This window comes from Lagenorhynchus albirostris, chromosome 8, assembly GCF_949774975.1.
Source record: "Lagenorhynchus albirostris chromosome 8, mLagAlb1.1, whole genome shotgun sequence".
In the NCBI taxonomy this organism is placed as follows: domain Eukaryota; kingdom Metazoa; phylum Chordata; class Mammalia; order Artiodactyla; family Delphinidae; genus Lagenorhynchus; species Lagenorhynchus albirostris.
The window spans coordinates 81,153,718-81,172,758 of NC_083102.1; the positions used below are offsets into that span (position 1 = coordinate 81,153,718).

The following is a 19,041-nucleotide window of genomic DNA, read 5'->3' on the forward strand; positions in this document are numbered from 1 at the left end:
TAACTCTGCCATGACCTGCTTGCCCCTTCTCTTGCCTCTGTGATTCTACTGCTTTCCCTGTATAACCTCTAGAGTGATAGTTTTGAAAGGCCACTCGTTGTTCTCGAGTCTTTCAGATCACTTTCCTGTTTTAACCCCCATGGAAAGACTACCATCAAATTACAAATTTACTAACCATCTGTTCCTGTCATTCTGTGTACCACTTTTCCATTTAGCGTTTCCTCATGCGAGGCGAGTAAAATGCTGTTTCTCCCTGTATTCTGTGCAGGCATCATCGTATCATTTCTGCATTCTGAATATATTTCATTGTTTGTTGAGAGTTTTGTGTTGTTGTTGTTGTTGTTTTTTGTAATCTAAATGCTCATAAAATTTGAGAGCTGGGAGGGACCTCACATAACTCAAATCCCAAATTTATAATCAGGGAAACCAAGCTAGGTTCAGGAAAGTGTCAATAAGCGACAGGCTAATACAGTAGGGGTTGGGGCATGGATGAAAATTACTGTTTGATCTTTAGTGCACTTCTGTTACCAATCTACTCACTTTTCTTTTTGAAAGAGAAAGCAATGCAGAAGGATTGAGAAGTATAACACAGATTCAGTAAAAATTACATGATTGATTTTAATGTTGGTTTATACATTTACCTTTTTATCTTTTGCAGTTTAACAGCAATGCCCAGGATGTAAGCTGTTTTCAGCACCTTGTCCAAGCAAATGTAAGAAATAAGAAAGTGCTGAAAGATGCAGTGAATAATATCACAGCGAAAGGAATCACAGATTATAAAAAGGGCTTTAGTTTTGCTTTTGAACAGCTGCTTAATGTAAGTATTAATACTACCCCCTTTTGTCTTTTATTATTGAATTGTAGGATCTGAATTTCAATATCCTTGTAGTTACAGCTCTGTAGGGTTAGATAACAGTTCTGTTTGTCATTCATTTAGAAAGCAGATGTGTCTAGGCAGTAGAAATGTTTGCACTTATTTTATTTTTAAATCCAAAATTCAGAAAGTATACAAAATGTAGATTTTCTTTCTCTTTTAGATCTTTTCTTCTACCCTCTTTTTTCAAACTTTGTTTAAAAAAACACATTTGTAAGGTAATTATTTAATTTAATTTTGAAGAAGCACTGGAAACTTAGTTGGCACATTTAGAATATCATCTCTTTTGTCTTATCTCAGTTAGTACTGTATTTATTTGGAAACTTGTGCTGTCAGTCATCAAATGGCTTCTGGAACTATTTCAATTTTAAACATCTAGTTTGAATCTTCAGGTTGTTCCTAAATGTACAAAAAGGTCCAAATGGTTAACATCAAGGTAGACAGGAAGAGCAGAAATTTCTTCCAAAGAGAAAATTCCCTTGAGTGAATCATCAATGTCTATAGTTAGGCTTTTAAATTCTGGCACCCCTACTACCTGTCCCATATCATAACAATATTATAACACGAATCTCACACTGCGGACTAGTATTTTCAGATGGCCATGTTGTCTGTTTCATTTGAACTATTTGAAAGCAGGAGCTATCATTCAGGTTTGTATCTCTTCTGAAGCAATATTATTGCAGTGGTTCAGAGTATGGACCTAACATCTCTCTGCCTTGGTTTCCTAACTGGGGTTGTGTAAAGAATTTGCACAGAATCGGTGGACATAGCAAACCACATAGAAAAGCACATGAGACTGTAGGCTGTTGAGTTGGTGTTATAATTAATTAATAACTAGCATGTGGCTGGGACAGAATCAGCACATAATTCCTATCATATTTGCTGAGTCACTAAATAAGCCCTTATATTTGGACTTTTCTGCAAACTTGATTTCGTTGTTCCCGAAGTAAATCTTCTAAACAGTTTTCAAGATCTCTGATTGGGTGATGACTCATTGATTTGTTCATTCAGCCAATATTTATTGAGTGCCTCACAATTTATCCTGTCACAGTGCTATTGCTGAAATTCCAGACATAAACAAAACCATTTGCTCTCAAGAAGGTCGAGCATAACATGCTAAATCATCATTTCTCATATAACATGTTAGTGCTGTTACAGGGTATTCACGGTGTGTTTGCTGGGAGCAGCTTGGGGAAGGGGGCTCAACTTACCCAGAGGAGGTCAGAAAATTGTTGCACTTTCTTGAAAACAGGATTTTGAAGAATGAGCAGAATCTAGGTAGGTGGTGAGGGAGATAAAATAAACAGCATCGACAAAGGCACAGAAGCATGGGGTGTCATGCTCATTGAAAGAATTGCAGGTGGATTGGTATGGCTGGGCCATAAGCAGTAGGGGAGAGGTGATGGAAATGGAAAGACCATGAGCTGTCTTTAAATGAAGTGTGTAGGAGCAAATGAAAAGTTTGTGGTAGGAGAAAGACATCATCTGACGAGTGTTCTACGTTAAGAAGCTATTGTAGAAATCCTGGTGTTGGACTAGACGTGCAGAGATGTTAAGGCGAGTGACCTGATGGGGTGGGTAGGAGGGGTTGCCGGGAGGGGGAGGGGGTGATTCCAAGTTCTCTGAACTGGAAAACTAGGGGGATGGTGGCACAGGAGTCTACAAAGAGGGAATGTGAGAGTAGAATTTTCAATTATTTAGAGTTTGAGGTAGTGATATTTTTTTTAGATACCATTAGATAAGCAAGTAAGGAGTTAGAAAAGCAAAGAAGTTCCACACTGCAGTTTTCAGGGGAAATTATCTTTGGTAAAATGCATATGATTATTAAATAATGTATGTTTATTAATAAAAGAAAACTCAAAACTTTGAAATTCAAGCATAATTGATCATTAGAGTGGAATATATTCTTTCTGTAGTAAAGGAATGTGAAAGGTTTTTATATTAACTTTTTTCTCTTGAGTCAATAATCAAGTTTTCTAGATCTTGGCATTTTAATTATTCCTCTTAGTGTTGTTAACTGGCCTCACTCATTCCCTCCTGTTCAGGTTTCCGTTGTGAAATGATGATGATAAGTCTCAAGCCTAATGTACTATTTCAGAGGCAGTCACGTAGAGGGGCCACGTTAACTCGCACGTTCATTATTAGTTGCTGATAAAATATGATCTAACTCCTATTGGCCTCTCCCACTGCCTTTACCAAAGTTGTAAATGATTTTTAATATGTCCTCAATAGTAAACCTCATGTGTTTTGCTTGCCACATGTCGCTTAGATATTGCAATTCTTCATTTTAAAATAAGTTTCCCAAATGCCATGGCTTGCCTTATTGAGCTGAAGCATGTTCTGTTACCTCTTTCAGACACTTCTAGTCTTTTTCTCATCATGCAATGCCATTCCTTCTCTTTTGTTTGTCCCGGCAAGGTTTACCCTTAAGATCACTGAATCAAGTGTCAAAGAGAATTAGACGTTAAGATTTGAATTAGTCTTCAGTTAGCATTTCATAAACTACTGACAAATATATTGAGATGCATTTTTCCAAAAAAATTTTATTGAGCGCATATGATAGATGCTGTGCTATATACTGGCCACACAGAGATACAACAGTGTGTCATGAAATACCATATTAACATAAATTACCAACCCTAGCTGTTGTATTTTTATTGACATAATCAATTTCTTTCCTTGGCTTAGTTCCTTCCAAGCCAGTTACGTATACTTCTTGTGACTGTGTGATTCTTTAGATAGCTGCAAACCCAATGAAAAATTGCTGAGATAGACTCTGCTTTCCCACAAGTCCTGAGGAAAAATGATGTTGAAAACACATTTCTGCGTTCCTCTTTTTGTGGGTGTCTTACGAATGATCAGCAAGACTCGATGTGCTAAAAGTAACTTTGATACTTGTATTTAGTGATAATAATAAGAATACCTTCACTACTTCAAAAAATGAAACCAAGTTCTGTTCTAAAAACTTTAGTTACTTTATCACTTTTCTGAGACAGTCCTTTGGGTAAATATTATTTTGCCCATTTTACGTACACAAATAGAAAACACAAGTCATTAGAGAAACTAATTTTAGTTTGAGGGACTTCAACACCTTTCACAAAATTATTTTGATGATAAAATATGTAAATTTTTGTATGGTCAAATTTTCAGATAATTATCTTCAAAAATAAGAATGGTGCTTGAATGTGATAAATTGTATTAGTTAATACTTGAGTTTTCACAATGCTTGGTTAAAAGCCTTAACTCCGCATGGTCTAATGGCCTAGTCAACGGGGTGAGAATATATGAAACAGGATCTTTTCATCAGTAAAGCACAATGTTGTCTTCATTAACTTTTCCACAGGAAATGGGATTTCCTTTTTTGACAAATAGGAATAGGGACCTTCAATAAGCTTAAATACTATAGGAGAATTAGTGATTTTTTAAAAAATGTATTAGTCACTTAAACACCAAAACTGTGCTGTCCAGTGTGATAACCATGATCACAAGTGGGTGTTGTGCACTTGAAATGTGCCTGGTCTGAACTGAAATGTGTTACAAGTACACACTGAAATTTTAGTACTTATTATGAAAGGAAAAAAAGTATATTATCTCAGTAACTTTTATATTATTTGATGTTGAATTGATAACATTTTTGAACGACTGAGTTAAATATGTTATTAGAATTTCAGATATTTCTTTTTACTTTCTTTAATGTGGCCATTAGAGGGTTAAAATTACAAATTAGGCTCACATTGTATCTCTTTTGAATATTGCTGAACTAGAGGGCTGACATTTTCGAAGAAGCTGAGCATTCATAAGTTAGTGTGAATCTTTTGTTCTCAACACTTTCACAAACACATTTCACAACAGTAGAAAGACTGAGATTATAATTTCAGACCTCAAAGAAATACAGCTTTCTAAATTAATTGTGCATTTTCATGGCCCTTTGATGCTAATCCATTGTTTACCTAAATCCAACTCTTTGGGGACCTTAAAGAAAGTGTAAGAAAGGATTTACCACTGGAATTGAGTCTTTCAGGATTAGAATATGTGTGGCTGCTTGCGAGCAGATAGAATATTCTGGAAGTAGCTGTCGACATTTACAAAGATATGAAAGAGCACTGGGCATTAGGGATCAACACTGCAATTTCAGAAATGTAAAGTGAATAAAGTGAGATGAAGGAGGGAAGAGAGGAACAAATGTTTGTGAATAGATTGAAAATATATGTGAAAAGCTATGCACATTTTATTAATATTATTTCTTTGTTTCTCGTGTAAATTATAGGGGTATACAATTGACATCATGGCCATTAATTAATTTAAAACCCATTTATTAATTAACCACTGAGAGGTTATTATGTGCTAGGCATTCATCTAGGCAAGGAAACAACACTGAACAAAAACGACACAAGTTTATGCCCTTTTGGCATTTAACATTCTATTGGGAGAAGCCAATAATAAAAAGACAAATAAAATATATACTACATGTAAACAAATGTGAAATGCTATGGAGAAAAATACAGCCTGGGAGGGGAAAGTTGTCAGGAAAGTCCTCACTGGTAAGGTGACCTTTGATCAGAAGCCTGAAGGAAGGGAGACCCGTGGGTGTTGGGAATGAGGCAGAGCCCCTGTGTAGGGATGCGTAGGCCTGGCTTGATCCAGGAACTGGTTCTTAGAATTGACTTATTGAGCAGATACTTCAGTCATTACTTGCAACCTGTGCATGCTCTTTCCATATTGCTTTTATACTCCCTACCTTTTATTATGAATGATATACATTTTTTTTAACAGTATAATGTGTCTAGAGCCAACTGCAATAAGATTATCATGTTGTTCACGGATGGAGGAGAAGAGAGAGCTCAGGAGATATTTACCAAATACAACAAAGACAAAAAAGTGAGTGTAATTTTTCCAGTGTTTTAAATTTAATAGTAATTTAGGTGGTTTTTAAAGAGAGAGAGGCGGGGGTGGTGAGGGAAGACATTTTTGGTTAAAACATTAGTGTGCTGATTATAAAGTCATACAGATGGATTATAAGCTAATCACTGAATTAAATGTTAGTTATCTTCTGTGAGATTCATAAGTACCTTATGACTAATTCATTAATAAACTAATTTGAACGTATAGAAGCCTATATAGGAATATATTTGTTTCTTTGTTTGTTCTACTGCAGAGGAAAGTATTGTAGAAAGACCTGTTTTGAAAGTTCACCCATGTGGCTGAACCTACTGATAGTGTGGAAAATATCAAATGTAACTATTTTTTCTAGCACTGCTACTATCAGCTTATTTCAATTTTCTGACTGACTCTCCATATTTTATAAAAGAACAATGATTCTCAACTTGGTTTCTTAAAATGCTAAGGATCCATAAATAAGTAATGAAAAATTATAACCTATATCTTGTGTTTCCAGAATTTCAACAGAAATTGTATGTTTCACAAGGGGACTCTTAAGGGTAAAATGCCAGTTTACTTGGCTTTTAATTGAAATTTTTACCATTTTGAGAGGTGTGACTCGTCATTAACTCTAATGAATTGTTTTATATGTGTGTGAGGAATTAAAAAGAGAAAAAAATGTATATTAATACATTTAGGTAAATATATATGTTATATATTTTGGCAGGCAAAATATTGTGAATAATGGGGTAGAGTATTGATGAAAAAAATCTGGGACACTTTGAAACACCCTTAGGTACTTTAAAAATGATTGGAGTTGAAAACATAGACATATTGGGTTGGCCAAAAAGTTTGTTCAGTTTTAAGTAAAAATAAAAGACACATTTTTCATTTTCACTAGGAACTTTATTGAACAACATACTCATTAACCGAGTAACCTTTTTGGCCAACCCAATACACATACCTTCAAATTATTCACAAAATTTTTTAATACTCAACTCTTTGATATTGCATATGCTATTAAAGTATAATGTCATATGACATAAGTTTAATGCAAGGGTTAAGTTTTTTTAAAACACCTGGTGACTTTGATTATACAGAAGAGCCGTTCCTTTTGAAAAAGTTGATAAATGGACTGAACTGTTAATAGACTGAATATTTTCAAATAGTAACTTGATTTTGTGAATATTTGTTTCAAAAACATCAGTAGAATGAAAAGTAATGGGAAGATACAGATGTATTAATCTAAGATGTAGTGTGCATTACTTACTTTATTTAGTAACTGCTACTCATCGTTCAGAATCCTGGGCAATCATCACCCCCTGAAGGATGTTCCTGACACTTTTCTCCCACTTCAGGCTCGTGCTCTGATCCCATATAGCACAGTGTATTCAGACCTACGCGTCCCTCACACTGTATTCTACCCACAAAATCTCTTCTCTGTTCCCTCTCTAGATGACAAGGTCCTATAAGACTGGGCCTTTGTATTGTTTAACTTTGAACTCTCATCATCCTGCAGAGAGCACAGGTTCAGAGATAGTTCTCAATACATGGCAATAAGTAACTTGAGTATGTCTAACAAAAGTTGGAAGCATGATTTCTGTTACAGAACAAATTCATAATTAAAAAACATAACCTGGAGTAAGGACTATTTCACTTATTTAAATATTCTCAATAATGTAACATTACCATGTTTTGGAGAACTCAAAGGTAATAAAATAAATTTAGCCCAAATTGAACTCTATTACTATAATACATTTATCTCAATATTCTACTAATTAATCATACACTGATAATTTGGAAGAGACTTCTTAGCATCTTGTAGTCATAATTTCAAGTATATTTTATTATTTTGTGATAGAGGTATATAAGTGCAAGCCCCACTACTTTTCATTTTTTAATGAATGTAAGTTTAGATAAATCTTTTCTTTAATTTTGATATCATCTGAACCAACCAGCAGGAATATCATTCCCCTCTGGATATTTTTCTTCAAAAAGGAAGAGTTTCTTAAACAAATATGGCAATGAATGTTACAATCTATATCATAATTTGTGCTTAAGATATATTCTGATTTCAAAGAGTAAAAAGAAAACTTCAACAGGTTTAAATAAAAGAATTTAAATGTATAAAAAGAGAAGAAATTTTCATCTAAACTTGTTTTCTTTCTCTCCCCAAACTCTGTTTGTATATAGAATTAACATAATAATATGTCTTGGAGGTATATCATAAGTTTATCTTTTTCCTTTTTTTAAAATGTAAGAGGTTTTATGCCATAAGGAAAACAATTGTATTCTACCCTCTGTTTTCACAAATTGTTCAGTTAATTGAATATATGAAGAATTAACTAGTTGAAAATCATTTTTCTATGTATATATCCTAAAAATGTCCAATCTAAGTATTGTTATCTTGAAACACTACTTCCCATCCCCTTCACCTTTTATAGGAACTCCACGTTTTAAACAAAGACATTTTGCAACATGCTAAACCACATAAGAAATTACTCATATTGAATTCATTTTTGTAAAACTGATGAATCTAATCTTACTCAGCAATCCTGCTGTTTGCCTATGAATGTTGCTGTGCTTTAAGGACACACACTTCTCCTAAGGACATATAATTTTTGTGAATTCCAAAGCAACTTTGAAAATTAAGTAGTCAGTCCTTAGTTTCTGTGATTTTAAAATAAATGTATGATTAGCTAAGAAAAGTTGAGATGTCCTTGGAATTAGGTACTACATTTTTTATGTGAGTCTAATTTCAGTGGTGTAGCAAAGTTCTGTGATACACACTCATACATGTATACGTACTTACATACACAGATATATGCACACATATTTATATCTGTTTTAAATGGACATTCCTTCTGTCCATCGTATTTTCAGGAACAAGGGACCATGTGTGTAACTTTGGCTTAGCTCTCTTATGTAAGGTTCAGTGAGTAAATTCCGACAGGTAGTTGAGAAGTGCTTAAGGCATGAGGACGTAGAAATCTGAACATAAACTAATTTTTCTAAAATCTTTGCAAATTTGCTAAGAAATACTAGGAAAAAAATAAGACAGTCAATTCTGGGTGAAGCTGTGCACACACACATATGTGCATGCATACATTTTGTTTTTTTCAAGATGGAAGAGCCAAGTCATTATTATATGTTAAGGTTAGTAAAGGGATACCCAGACAAGAAATCTTATAGTTACAAAACAGAGGAGAACCTTGAAAGAGGAGGGATTGAGAGAGATACAGAGCACAGATATCTGAATTGGACAAGTAGGAATTATATTTCTGGAAATATTGTTGTACCACATTTCATATGCACTTTACTTCAAGTTCAGTGGCTTTTTGAATTTCCTAATGTGGGAAAACCACATTAAACACAAAATTTGTCTCTTGGTATTTGTATGTTCTGTGTCCACTAACAGTGAAAATAGATGATGGCAGACAACCACTTTTAATTCACTTATATTTTTGAGTGTATTTGTACTTTGTCAAGACAACATTTACATAGTTAATTGTTTATGCCAAGGGTGTATGTGTGCAAATAGTGTGTAAAGGTACCTACTAAAAACAGTGTGTATATGTATAGGAGAGGTTTTTTCCACCATCTTCAAACATGGCTTCAAACAGTTTTGGGTGAATTGTCAAACCCTTTCTAACTTTCCCTCCTTATTCAGACTTCTCTATATCTTCCATTCATCCACCCAGTCTGAGAGATTTGCTGCCACAGACGCTGATGTGGAAGATCATTGTCTATCTTTGTCATCTAAGGATGGGTATGGGTATGACAGACCAATTCTTTACCTGCAAAATTCATATATTACATAATAAGTTTATCAACTCAGAACTTCACTAGCCACGTTATCTTTCAATTGGCTGATGTATAAAACTGAATTTGATAGAGTTAGTAAAATAAAAACTTCCAATACATTTAAAAATTCTATATTCGATTATAACTTTATTTTAAAGCATGCTTTTCAAGATAGAAGTTCACTTGTAGCTTAAAAATATCAAAATTGCAAAGTCACAAAGTTTGGAGAGCTTTTAAAGAAAAAAAATCTGAAAACTACTCTTTGAATCCTACTTCCTCCCCAAGCCTCTTGCTTGACATTAATGTGGCTGCCGAATGATTCATTTAAAGTCATTTTTCATCCAGATGACATTAGAAATCATTCAGAGCAACCCAGGTAGGTGTGATGAGGTACATCCATAGCGCTGATGAATGAGGCTGCAGATATACAGCACAATTTAATGAGGCCAAAAGGTTTAAGAATTAGAACAAAATGTTTGGGTTCTCTTGAAATGTATTACTCTTGGGAATTAATCTACCTGATTATAGATAGGTACAGTTTAAAACTGAGTCCATGGTAATCTCCTCACACAGCTGTTCCACGTTAAAATGCATTCACTTTCTAATCTTTACCTGCAACTATGCCATTCCTTAGGGCTCACCCGTGTGTACGAGACTTCCTTAAAAATGGTGCCAAAACCAAAATGAACTCTATCGTAGAGTGCAAACAAATGAAAAGGAAAGTAAAACCAGACACAGAGTTGAAAGATAATTCCCAGACCTAGGAAAATTAAAAATATTTGATTTTCTGTATAATAGCAAAGGGATTTTGGTTAGCAGTACACACTTAAGATTGTCTAGCCAGCTAGAAAATAGTTCTCGGACCCTTAGGTTAATTCTCAGAATTAATCAAAAATAAAAAGGCATTCAAAATCTATAAAATGAAAATTTCAAAATAACTAGTAAATCGAAAGAGAAGAACAAATGGGAAAAAAACATGATAGATGTGGAATAATTTTTAAAATAAAGAATGCATAGCTAAAGTTATAATTGCCTGACAATAGAGTCATTATTTTTTTTAATTCTTTAAAACATGATTGGCAGTCTTTTCTATTTTGTTGTCAGATCCAAAATAGAGAGAAATAATTTATAGGCTACAAAAATCTAAATCAAATCACAAATGGCTGAATCTGCATATGTGTTTTATACAATAAGAGTGAAAACTGTCAATTACTTTTTCAACAGATGGTAGGGAAAATAATTCATGGCAAATAATTCATTGCCTTCTCAGTTGTCTCTGCCTGGCTTCTCCATCAGGAAAGAATGAAGCCTTTGGAAGGAATGTTCAAACATGTGATAATGAAGGGCATTCAGACTTGTAGAATATTTAATACTGTTTAACAAATACACTGCTTCTGAAAAGTTTCATTTCGTGTATTTTGGCACTTTGAACAGTTTCCCAAAGATTTTTCAGCTTTAGATTAGGAACTGTACCTGTGTTCTAAAAACCAAATATATTATTTATGCTGGACTTACGGTATAGCTGAAAACAATAATTACAAGTAACACTGGCCCAGTAGAGAGATGATCAATTTAAAATGCGTGTGTGTGCGTGCATGTGCACGTGTGTATGTGTCCTTCTCTCTGACAGATTTATTTACATTTGCTTTCTTAGAATAAAATTAATGTTGATAATTCATTGTCTAAACTAAGGAAAATATCAGGTACATTCTCTTCAGGTCTGAGTAATATTACTTCCATACATTTTACAGAGTCCTTAATTTAGTAGCTAAAACAAATCTAATGAAAAATGAGAATAAGTATTATATTAAGCACAAAATACATTGCAAGACGTAAGCCATAGAGTGCAAAAAATGCACTCGAAATAATTTCTAGGTAGAATTGTGCCACCTAAAATTGGGATTGCCTTTGGTTTGTGTGAAATCATTCTACCAGGAGAGGCACTCTGTTCTGCTTTTTCTGTGGCTGCCTTCTCAGATTGAGAATTCTGCTTGCCACGTATCTCTGCGCAGAGGTCTTCCCTGCTCAGTCTTTCTAGTGTGGTCTCCTTTCCCCACACACCTTCTTTACCGTTCTCTATTTCAGCACCATCTTTCCTCTTTGTTTTCTTTCTCCCAGATTACCATTTTTTATTATTTTAATTATGTATTTATTCACCTGTTATCTTGAACTCTCCTCTATTAAAAGCTCCATGAACTAGGGGTTGTGTTAGTTTGTAAACCTACCATTGACTCCTTAGAGGCTAGCAAGGGCTTGACGCACAGCGGTTGCTAAGTATATTTACTGAGGATGCCCAGCATAAATAAATATAAATATGCAATAAATAAGCTCGAAGATAAATTATAAAACATTCGTAAATGTTAAAAAACTCAATAGCTTTGCTCTTTTAAAAGCAAATAATTTAAAACAATTTTTTCCTTATAAGTGGAATGTAGAGTAAAATGTATGTTCCACCTTGGATATGTCATTTTATAAGTAAGTAGGGAGGGCTTAAGTTTATATAAAAAACAATTGTATTGACGGCACCTCTCCATTCACCCTCACCAGTCCAACACATAGTTTTTCATGAGTATTTTCATAATTAGTGTCAGTGAAGTATTTAGCATTACTCAAGAAGAACACCTGAAATAAATCAGTATATTGCTTATTTCCCGACCTCTGCTGACAATAGTCTTTGCAGAGCTATAACTGCTTGGAAACGAAATGCGTCCATAGCTTATTGCTCCTGTGTCAAGTACTATAAATGTATGCAGAGGGAAGGGGAACCCAAAATTACTTCCTTATAATCTGATAATGCAAGGGTGATTCATTATAATTGTTAAAAATTTTAAAGACCAACATAATCCTGAGGCATGTATCTGTGTTACGTACGCACATGCAAGAAATGTGAGAGAAATATCTGCTTGGTGCTGTAAGATCACGTAGGCAAAACCGACTGCATTTTGTTTTCCTTTTTTAAAGTTGCTTTGTGTGTTTTACTCAGACTAATTCAAAGGTCACTTGTGAAATTCTTGCGTTTGTCAGACCCTGGGCAATTCCATGATATATCTTATATGGACACAATGGCATTTAGACAGTATTGGCTCATTTTCTTTGGAGTTTATTGCTAAATGCAATAAAGCAAGCCAAATTTGTTCCTTTGCGAAGGTGTTACTTCAAGTTATTTTATGTTCTTTTTAAGGCACGAAAGCCTAGTATCCCACTAATGGAAAATGTTTCCTCATTGAATTCTGATAGCTTGACGGTAGGAGACATTGTAGTCATCATCATCATCATGGTCATCTTTATTACCATAGATAATATTTATTGTGCTTATTATTTTCCATATAATACAAAAGATTTTCATATATTGCTTCATTCACAATTGTAATAACCATATGACAAAAGATGTTTCTTACCATCAACATCATCCACATTTTGGAAATAAAACCAAAATTTGAGACGTTAAGGAACTTGTTGAAAGTTAAACAGCTACTAAGTGGCAAAGTCAGTCATTTAAACGATCTACAGTCCAAATTTCATAACCTCATATGGAATGCACTGTCTGGTTGTGTGTGTGTCTCTCTCCAGGGCAGCCTTGTGGCCATGCCAGTCATCATTTGCCCACCCAGGATCTTTCCTTCTGGTCGAATAGCAAGGCTTTACTGCTAAGGGACATATTTCTCACAGCCTTAAGAGGCTAAGATGGATTAAACTAAGCCATCAGATATTTGCAGGCTTGTAAGAACCTTTCAGATCACTGGGCTTTATAAAATAAAGTGTGAAAAGTGCATTTGGACACTTTTATTTATTTCATAATGTTATAAAACTAGAGATGTAGGTTCTTTTAAATGCTCTGGATTCTGGTACACTTGTGAATTATGGAAACCACTGTAGAATTTTCTCCTAAAATATTCAGTCCAATCTAGTATTTTTATAGGCTTCATGCCAAAAATTTTAGTACGCACAGTAAATTAATAAAACCCATTTCTGACATCATTTTTCTAACATGAGTCGATAGCTGAAGTTTTTATTTTAGTTTTATTGGCTTTCTTTCTTCATAGTCTCATTTCCATTATTCCTTGGAGATTTGCCTATTGTAAATTAAACTTGAACTCTGGGTAACTGATAATTGTTGAGGTGACAGTTTCCAGTAACTGGGTTCTGCTGGGAAACAAGAAATTCCTATGGCTTTTAAAAATAGGTTGACCCTGTGGTTTTGGAAAAATCTTAATTGAAGACAAGTATGTTAGTCTTCAACAAACAAGACAAAATAAAAACCAGAGTTGCGGAAGTCTAGAACTGAAGAATAAATCAGTGGTGTATTGTAAGAAACCAATCAATAACCCAATTTGCTGTTAATTAAAAGTTTTCTCTGATCAAGTAGGTCAGGCTTGACATGTCAAATTTACATCTTGGAATTATAATGTTCTGTTCAGAGAAAAAATGATTTTTGAACCAACTGAAGGCCGAATTATATAAATTTGCATCTAATAATAGAGACAGATTTTTAATTGTTTTAAGTTTAATTTTATTAAATACACTCTCAAATTACAATTTATTTTGTGAATATTCTTATATAACTAAGCATGAGTCAATAATTATGAGTTATTTTCATTCTCTAGGAATAATACAGCACATAAATGATTTAAGTGTATTATACATACTTTAATTTGCCTGAAAAAGTTTGCTCATCTCCATTGAGCAAGTCAGCGTAACATAAAAGAAAAAGATTATGAATTTACCGTGATATAAGTGTATGAAACAACCCAAATTATAAAATGCTAGACGTATATCAGTCCGGTTTTGGCTCTACTCTATTATAATAATGAACTGATTTATATGTCAGATGATATCAAAGTTTGTCTTATGTCCCTCTGGGAAAACGTTAAGACCACTCATTTAGCTATTTCATTTCTTTTCATTTAATATTTATTTCTATTTCTATATAAGGCACTATAATAGATACAGTAGTGCAATCCTGGAACTGTTTTAACCCTAGCCAGCATTTATTCAATACTACCTTCACACATTATTTCTGTTAGAGACCTAGACTCCAGCATTATGAAGAATATTTTTCAAAGCCATCTATAACTGTGTATGTTTCATATATGACCCTCACAGAGCTGAACATTCTGAAACATGGCCTAAAATCAACCAGTTCAGGATCATTTAGCAAATTTTCTAGGAACATTTCACTTAGAAGTCTCCAGTATGTACTTGTTACATGGATCTCATATTGTAATTATCAATGTAAAGTTAACTTTGCTTTAATGAAGCCCTGATTTAAAGTAATAATTTGCTTAATGGAGACTTCAGATGAAATATTTCTCTTGTGTGACTGCACATTGTGTTTCAAGTTATTTTATATGTCATTTTATTTGTTTTTATGTAAGACCATGTACATACACTAATAAGAAAAGAACTCTAAAAATACACATCTTTGAGAATGTAATTTACCTTAATTTCTAAATCATGCCTATTTCAAGGAATCACTTTATTTTTTCCTTTCCCCAGAATTATAGCTAAGGAAGAATGGTACACTTAAAGAAGTGAAAAACACCAGAAGAATGAGGGGATAGCAATCATCTCTGTGGATTTGGCATCTGGAATTTTAGTTAGTTCATTAACTCTTCCACGGGGTGGCAGTAATATAGTGTGGAATAGGAGGAATGAAACTATCTAAAACTCCAAGTGGAAAGTTAGGATATAAAAATAATCAAATTTCACCAATTCATTGTGAATGAGACCTCCATGGAGGTCTCCATGGAGGCCAACAGTGGGGGTCAGGCAAAACTTTTGTAGTAAAACAAATAAAACAACAAGTTTTGGTGGTGGTGGTGGTGTTTTACTAGTATGTTTTTTGGCTGAGTTGTGTCTATTTGGACTATTTGATGAATAACATCAGTCAAAATAATCACATGGTGTGTGTCTAAGTGTAGCCTCTATATTATTAGAAATGCTTGATTTCTAGGGATGTAGATATAATAATTCATTTAGTCTTATTATTTATTTCTTTGTACTGAAAAGTATTCTATGGAAAACATTTTACTGGAACGCTGTCGTGGTAAGAGGAGCGACCAGACAAAGCAGTGCTTTAAACTGAAAGTGTGAGACATGCTTTCAAATGTTAATTATGAAAGCCATCCCCAAGTGCTTTCTGGAGCATCTTGATTGTTTCCCTGCCCTGAATTCACGTGACAGTTTTTTAAGGTATGGCAGTTAAATTGAATTGTTAGTAGGGTTGCCAACCTGTTTATAAAAATATTTCCATTTAGGAGTAAATTTTACGATGTAAGTAGTGACGCTACATTGAAATACATAGCCCCCAAAATGAACCAGTTGAAGATTTTAAGGAAATGAGACTGCATTTTACATTTTGAGGGACTGAGAGAGAGAGAGGTAGGTGTCACCAGCTTCTGTTAAACTAGAGCCAGTCATTTGTCCTTACAGTTTGAGGTGATTAAAACTCTGACGTATGGCTTCTTACATAACTAGCCGAGGCAAACCCGGATGACCTAAGGGTGGCTCACGTAAAACTTTACAAGTGAAACAATATCCCTGATGTACATTTTAGGGCAAGGATTGTCATGATGTGATCTCGGTGCAGTCAAGACCCGCAAAAGAACAGAGAACAGATGTGAAATCTCTTTTGAGATATGTGCTCTGCAGTTGTGCAAAAGATGAAACAGTTAGAAAATGTCAATTCAAACAGTCAGTCGACATGAATTAGGGAAAAGCTGTTAACATAGTTCAAACCAGACCATAAATTCATGGAAAAGTGATTTTCTGCATGTTTATCTTCAGAAAAAGCTAAAATGATCAACTTAGAGTACCTGTTTACTTAGATTACTAAATTGGTAAAAATCGATAAGTCAAATAGCTATTTTATTAAATACTTATTGACATCATTGAATTTACCTTCTATGCTTTTATACTATTTAAATTCAGTGGCTTCCAATGAATATATAAATTACTGTAATTAAATACTATCTCAATTAAATTTTTAAACATTTGCATATTATATATTAGAAACAGTCAATATTTTGATTCTTTTTAAAAATGCTAGGAGCTTAAAACATTTATCATATATGCCAGTCATCTTTTATAGAAAGTAAGTAATACGACTAACATCATAATCATACACGTGCATCCTAAATATTTCTATGACGTGAAAGTAGTGAAACCATCATTAAGTGTAATGCCCTAAGCAACTAAAAGTATCATGACCGCCTTTCTATATACATTTTTATAATCTCATACCTATGAAATAGGACTTTTTTTTTTTTTTTTTTGCAGTGACTAAATATGTGAATAATGTATCTTAACCAAGTGAGACAGGTGAAGTTGGGTTGAACCTGCAAGATGCCATTTCTACTAATGAAACCTTAGTCATGATCCTGCCACAGGATTGACATATGGTGCCGAGCACCCAAGTACTAACTTAAATTTAGTAACTGAAGTCTATATTTACAGTAGATTATGTGGTTTCTCTCTGGTGCCTTCCTGAGTGATTTAGTGGCCTCAGTTTTTCTTGTCACATTAATTAACTGAAAACCATGCTTTTACATGTTTTTTTAGTTCTTTTGTTTTGCCTTTCAATTAAATTTTATGCAGCCTAACAGATACCCATTTTTCATTTCACCAGGTACGTGTATTCACATTTTCAGTTGGTCAACATAATTATGACAGAGGACCTATTCAGTGGATGGCCTGTGAAAATAAAGGTAACAAGTCTGTTTACTTGACCACATTTTATTATAAGAAGAAGAATTTGGTAGTTGTTAGTTCTACATCTTATCATTTAAAATACTCTAAAGTTATAGCTAATTTTTTATAGGAATCAAGGCAAGAATAAGATGCTGAAGGTGTTTTGTATTAAAAAAACACACACATAAGCAACTTTGATATGAGTGTTACATTACATAAAAATGCAGACATCTGATCATATTGTACATTTATAAAGGAATATATTTTATTGCACGATACTAATGATGCTTATCAAATATAACTTGACATGAAGAATTAAGAATGAAAGAATATCTGAATTATGTACAAGTTAGATATCAGGAAGTGTGACACAATATGCACATTTTTTTCTCTGAGTGGTTAAATTATTGCTTTTTTAAATGTCTTCTTATACATTCCTAGATAATTCAAACTTTGTGTAATGAACCTATATTTCTTTTATACTCAGACAAAAAAAAACATGTTATTTGAAAAATGCCACATGACAATAAAAAGAACGTAGATTTATTCTGAAAGCTATTTTTAGGCAGGTATTTTATATGAATATAATAATTGTTAGATACCCGTCATTGTGTATTTTTAATAATTTCTTCAATGAAAAAAATTTTAATGATACCAGGTTCCCTACTGCTTTGTAGAAAAATAACATTTGTTTTATACAATCTATGAAATGTAGTGAAATTTCTCATAAAGCCTGTGTATTTGCTATGAGAATACATTCATCAGACATTTTACAGATTTATCAGTGGTGTTGACATTTTAGTGTTTGCTCAGTTAGAAGTGGTCAGTGTCTCCTACAAAGCCATAAAATAATTTTGTGGTACTTTATTATATCGTAATGTTTATATGTATAAATCTGTATATATATATTTCAGGTTATTATTATGAAATTCCTTCCATTGGAGCAATAAGAATCAATACTCAGGTATGGTTTTTTAAGACTTGTTTAAAGTATTTTTTCAAATTGGGATATTTCTTGCTGCTTTAAATATGCTCAGTATGGAGAAAATGGGTGAAAATGAATAAATGATTCATACTCTTCCATTTTTAATAAAATGATGAGTATCATGGTAATGTATTGGTTTTCATTTCATTAAGGTTCCAAGTGTTTTTAAACATCCAAAACCCAGGCAAAAATATATGAGTATTTTTTCTTCTCAGATGTTAAAAACATAATAGAAAGTAAATAAAATCAGTTTACTAACAATCTCATCATATAATTTCAACTTGGTTCTATTGCAAATTATTTAAATGAGTTTCTCCAAGTTGTAGGTACAACATAGAAAATTAGACAATAATTATTACAACTTACAACAAGGAGATGATTTTTCTACAACCATTCAGTTGAAAACATGCTTGTTAAGTAACCAGGGAGATTGAAGCAATTAAGTTAATTTAAATATGTATTATTTTTAAATATTCCTAAATTGCTATTTAAACTCATTAATTCTAAACATAACTGAGGGTCTACAAAATAAACTAAGTCAAAATTTAGCACAGATAACGTGGCATTTGTGGAAACGAATACTGAATACATTGAATTTTGAAATGAAACAGCAGCTGCATTTAAGCTTGATGTCTAGATTTGGCACAGTATTTCATGTATTCTTTGATATGTTTAAATGTAGTTTTGAATTTCAGCCAAATAATCTGTGATATGAAAACAAGTACGTGGCTGCTTTATTATTTCAAATTTGTGTAGTTCCATCCAGTAAATCACAGAGCCTTAAATAGTTTAGATTAACATAAAACAATTC

General features: G+C 33.3%; 1 protein-coding gene across 4 annotated transcripts in view; it reads left to right on the forward strand.

The window, feature by feature from the left end:
* Positions 1–19,041, forward strand: part of CACNA2D1 (calcium voltage-gated channel auxiliary subunit alpha2delta 1) — a 521,838-nt gene that overhangs the window by 424,440 nt on the left and 78,357 nt on the right. For all 4 annotated transcript variants that reach the window (XM_060157195.1, XM_060157196.1, XM_060157198.1 and 1 more), the window contains exons 11-14: positions 659–817; positions 5,648–5,752; positions 17,184–17,262; positions 18,160–18,209. In XM_060157195.1, the coding sequence (XP_060013178.1) occupies positions 659–817; positions 5,648–5,752; positions 17,184–17,262; positions 18,160–18,209 (393 nt within the window). The remainder of the gene's footprint in view (positions 1–658; positions 818–5,647; positions 5,753–17,183; positions 17,263–18,159; positions 18,210–19,041) is intronic.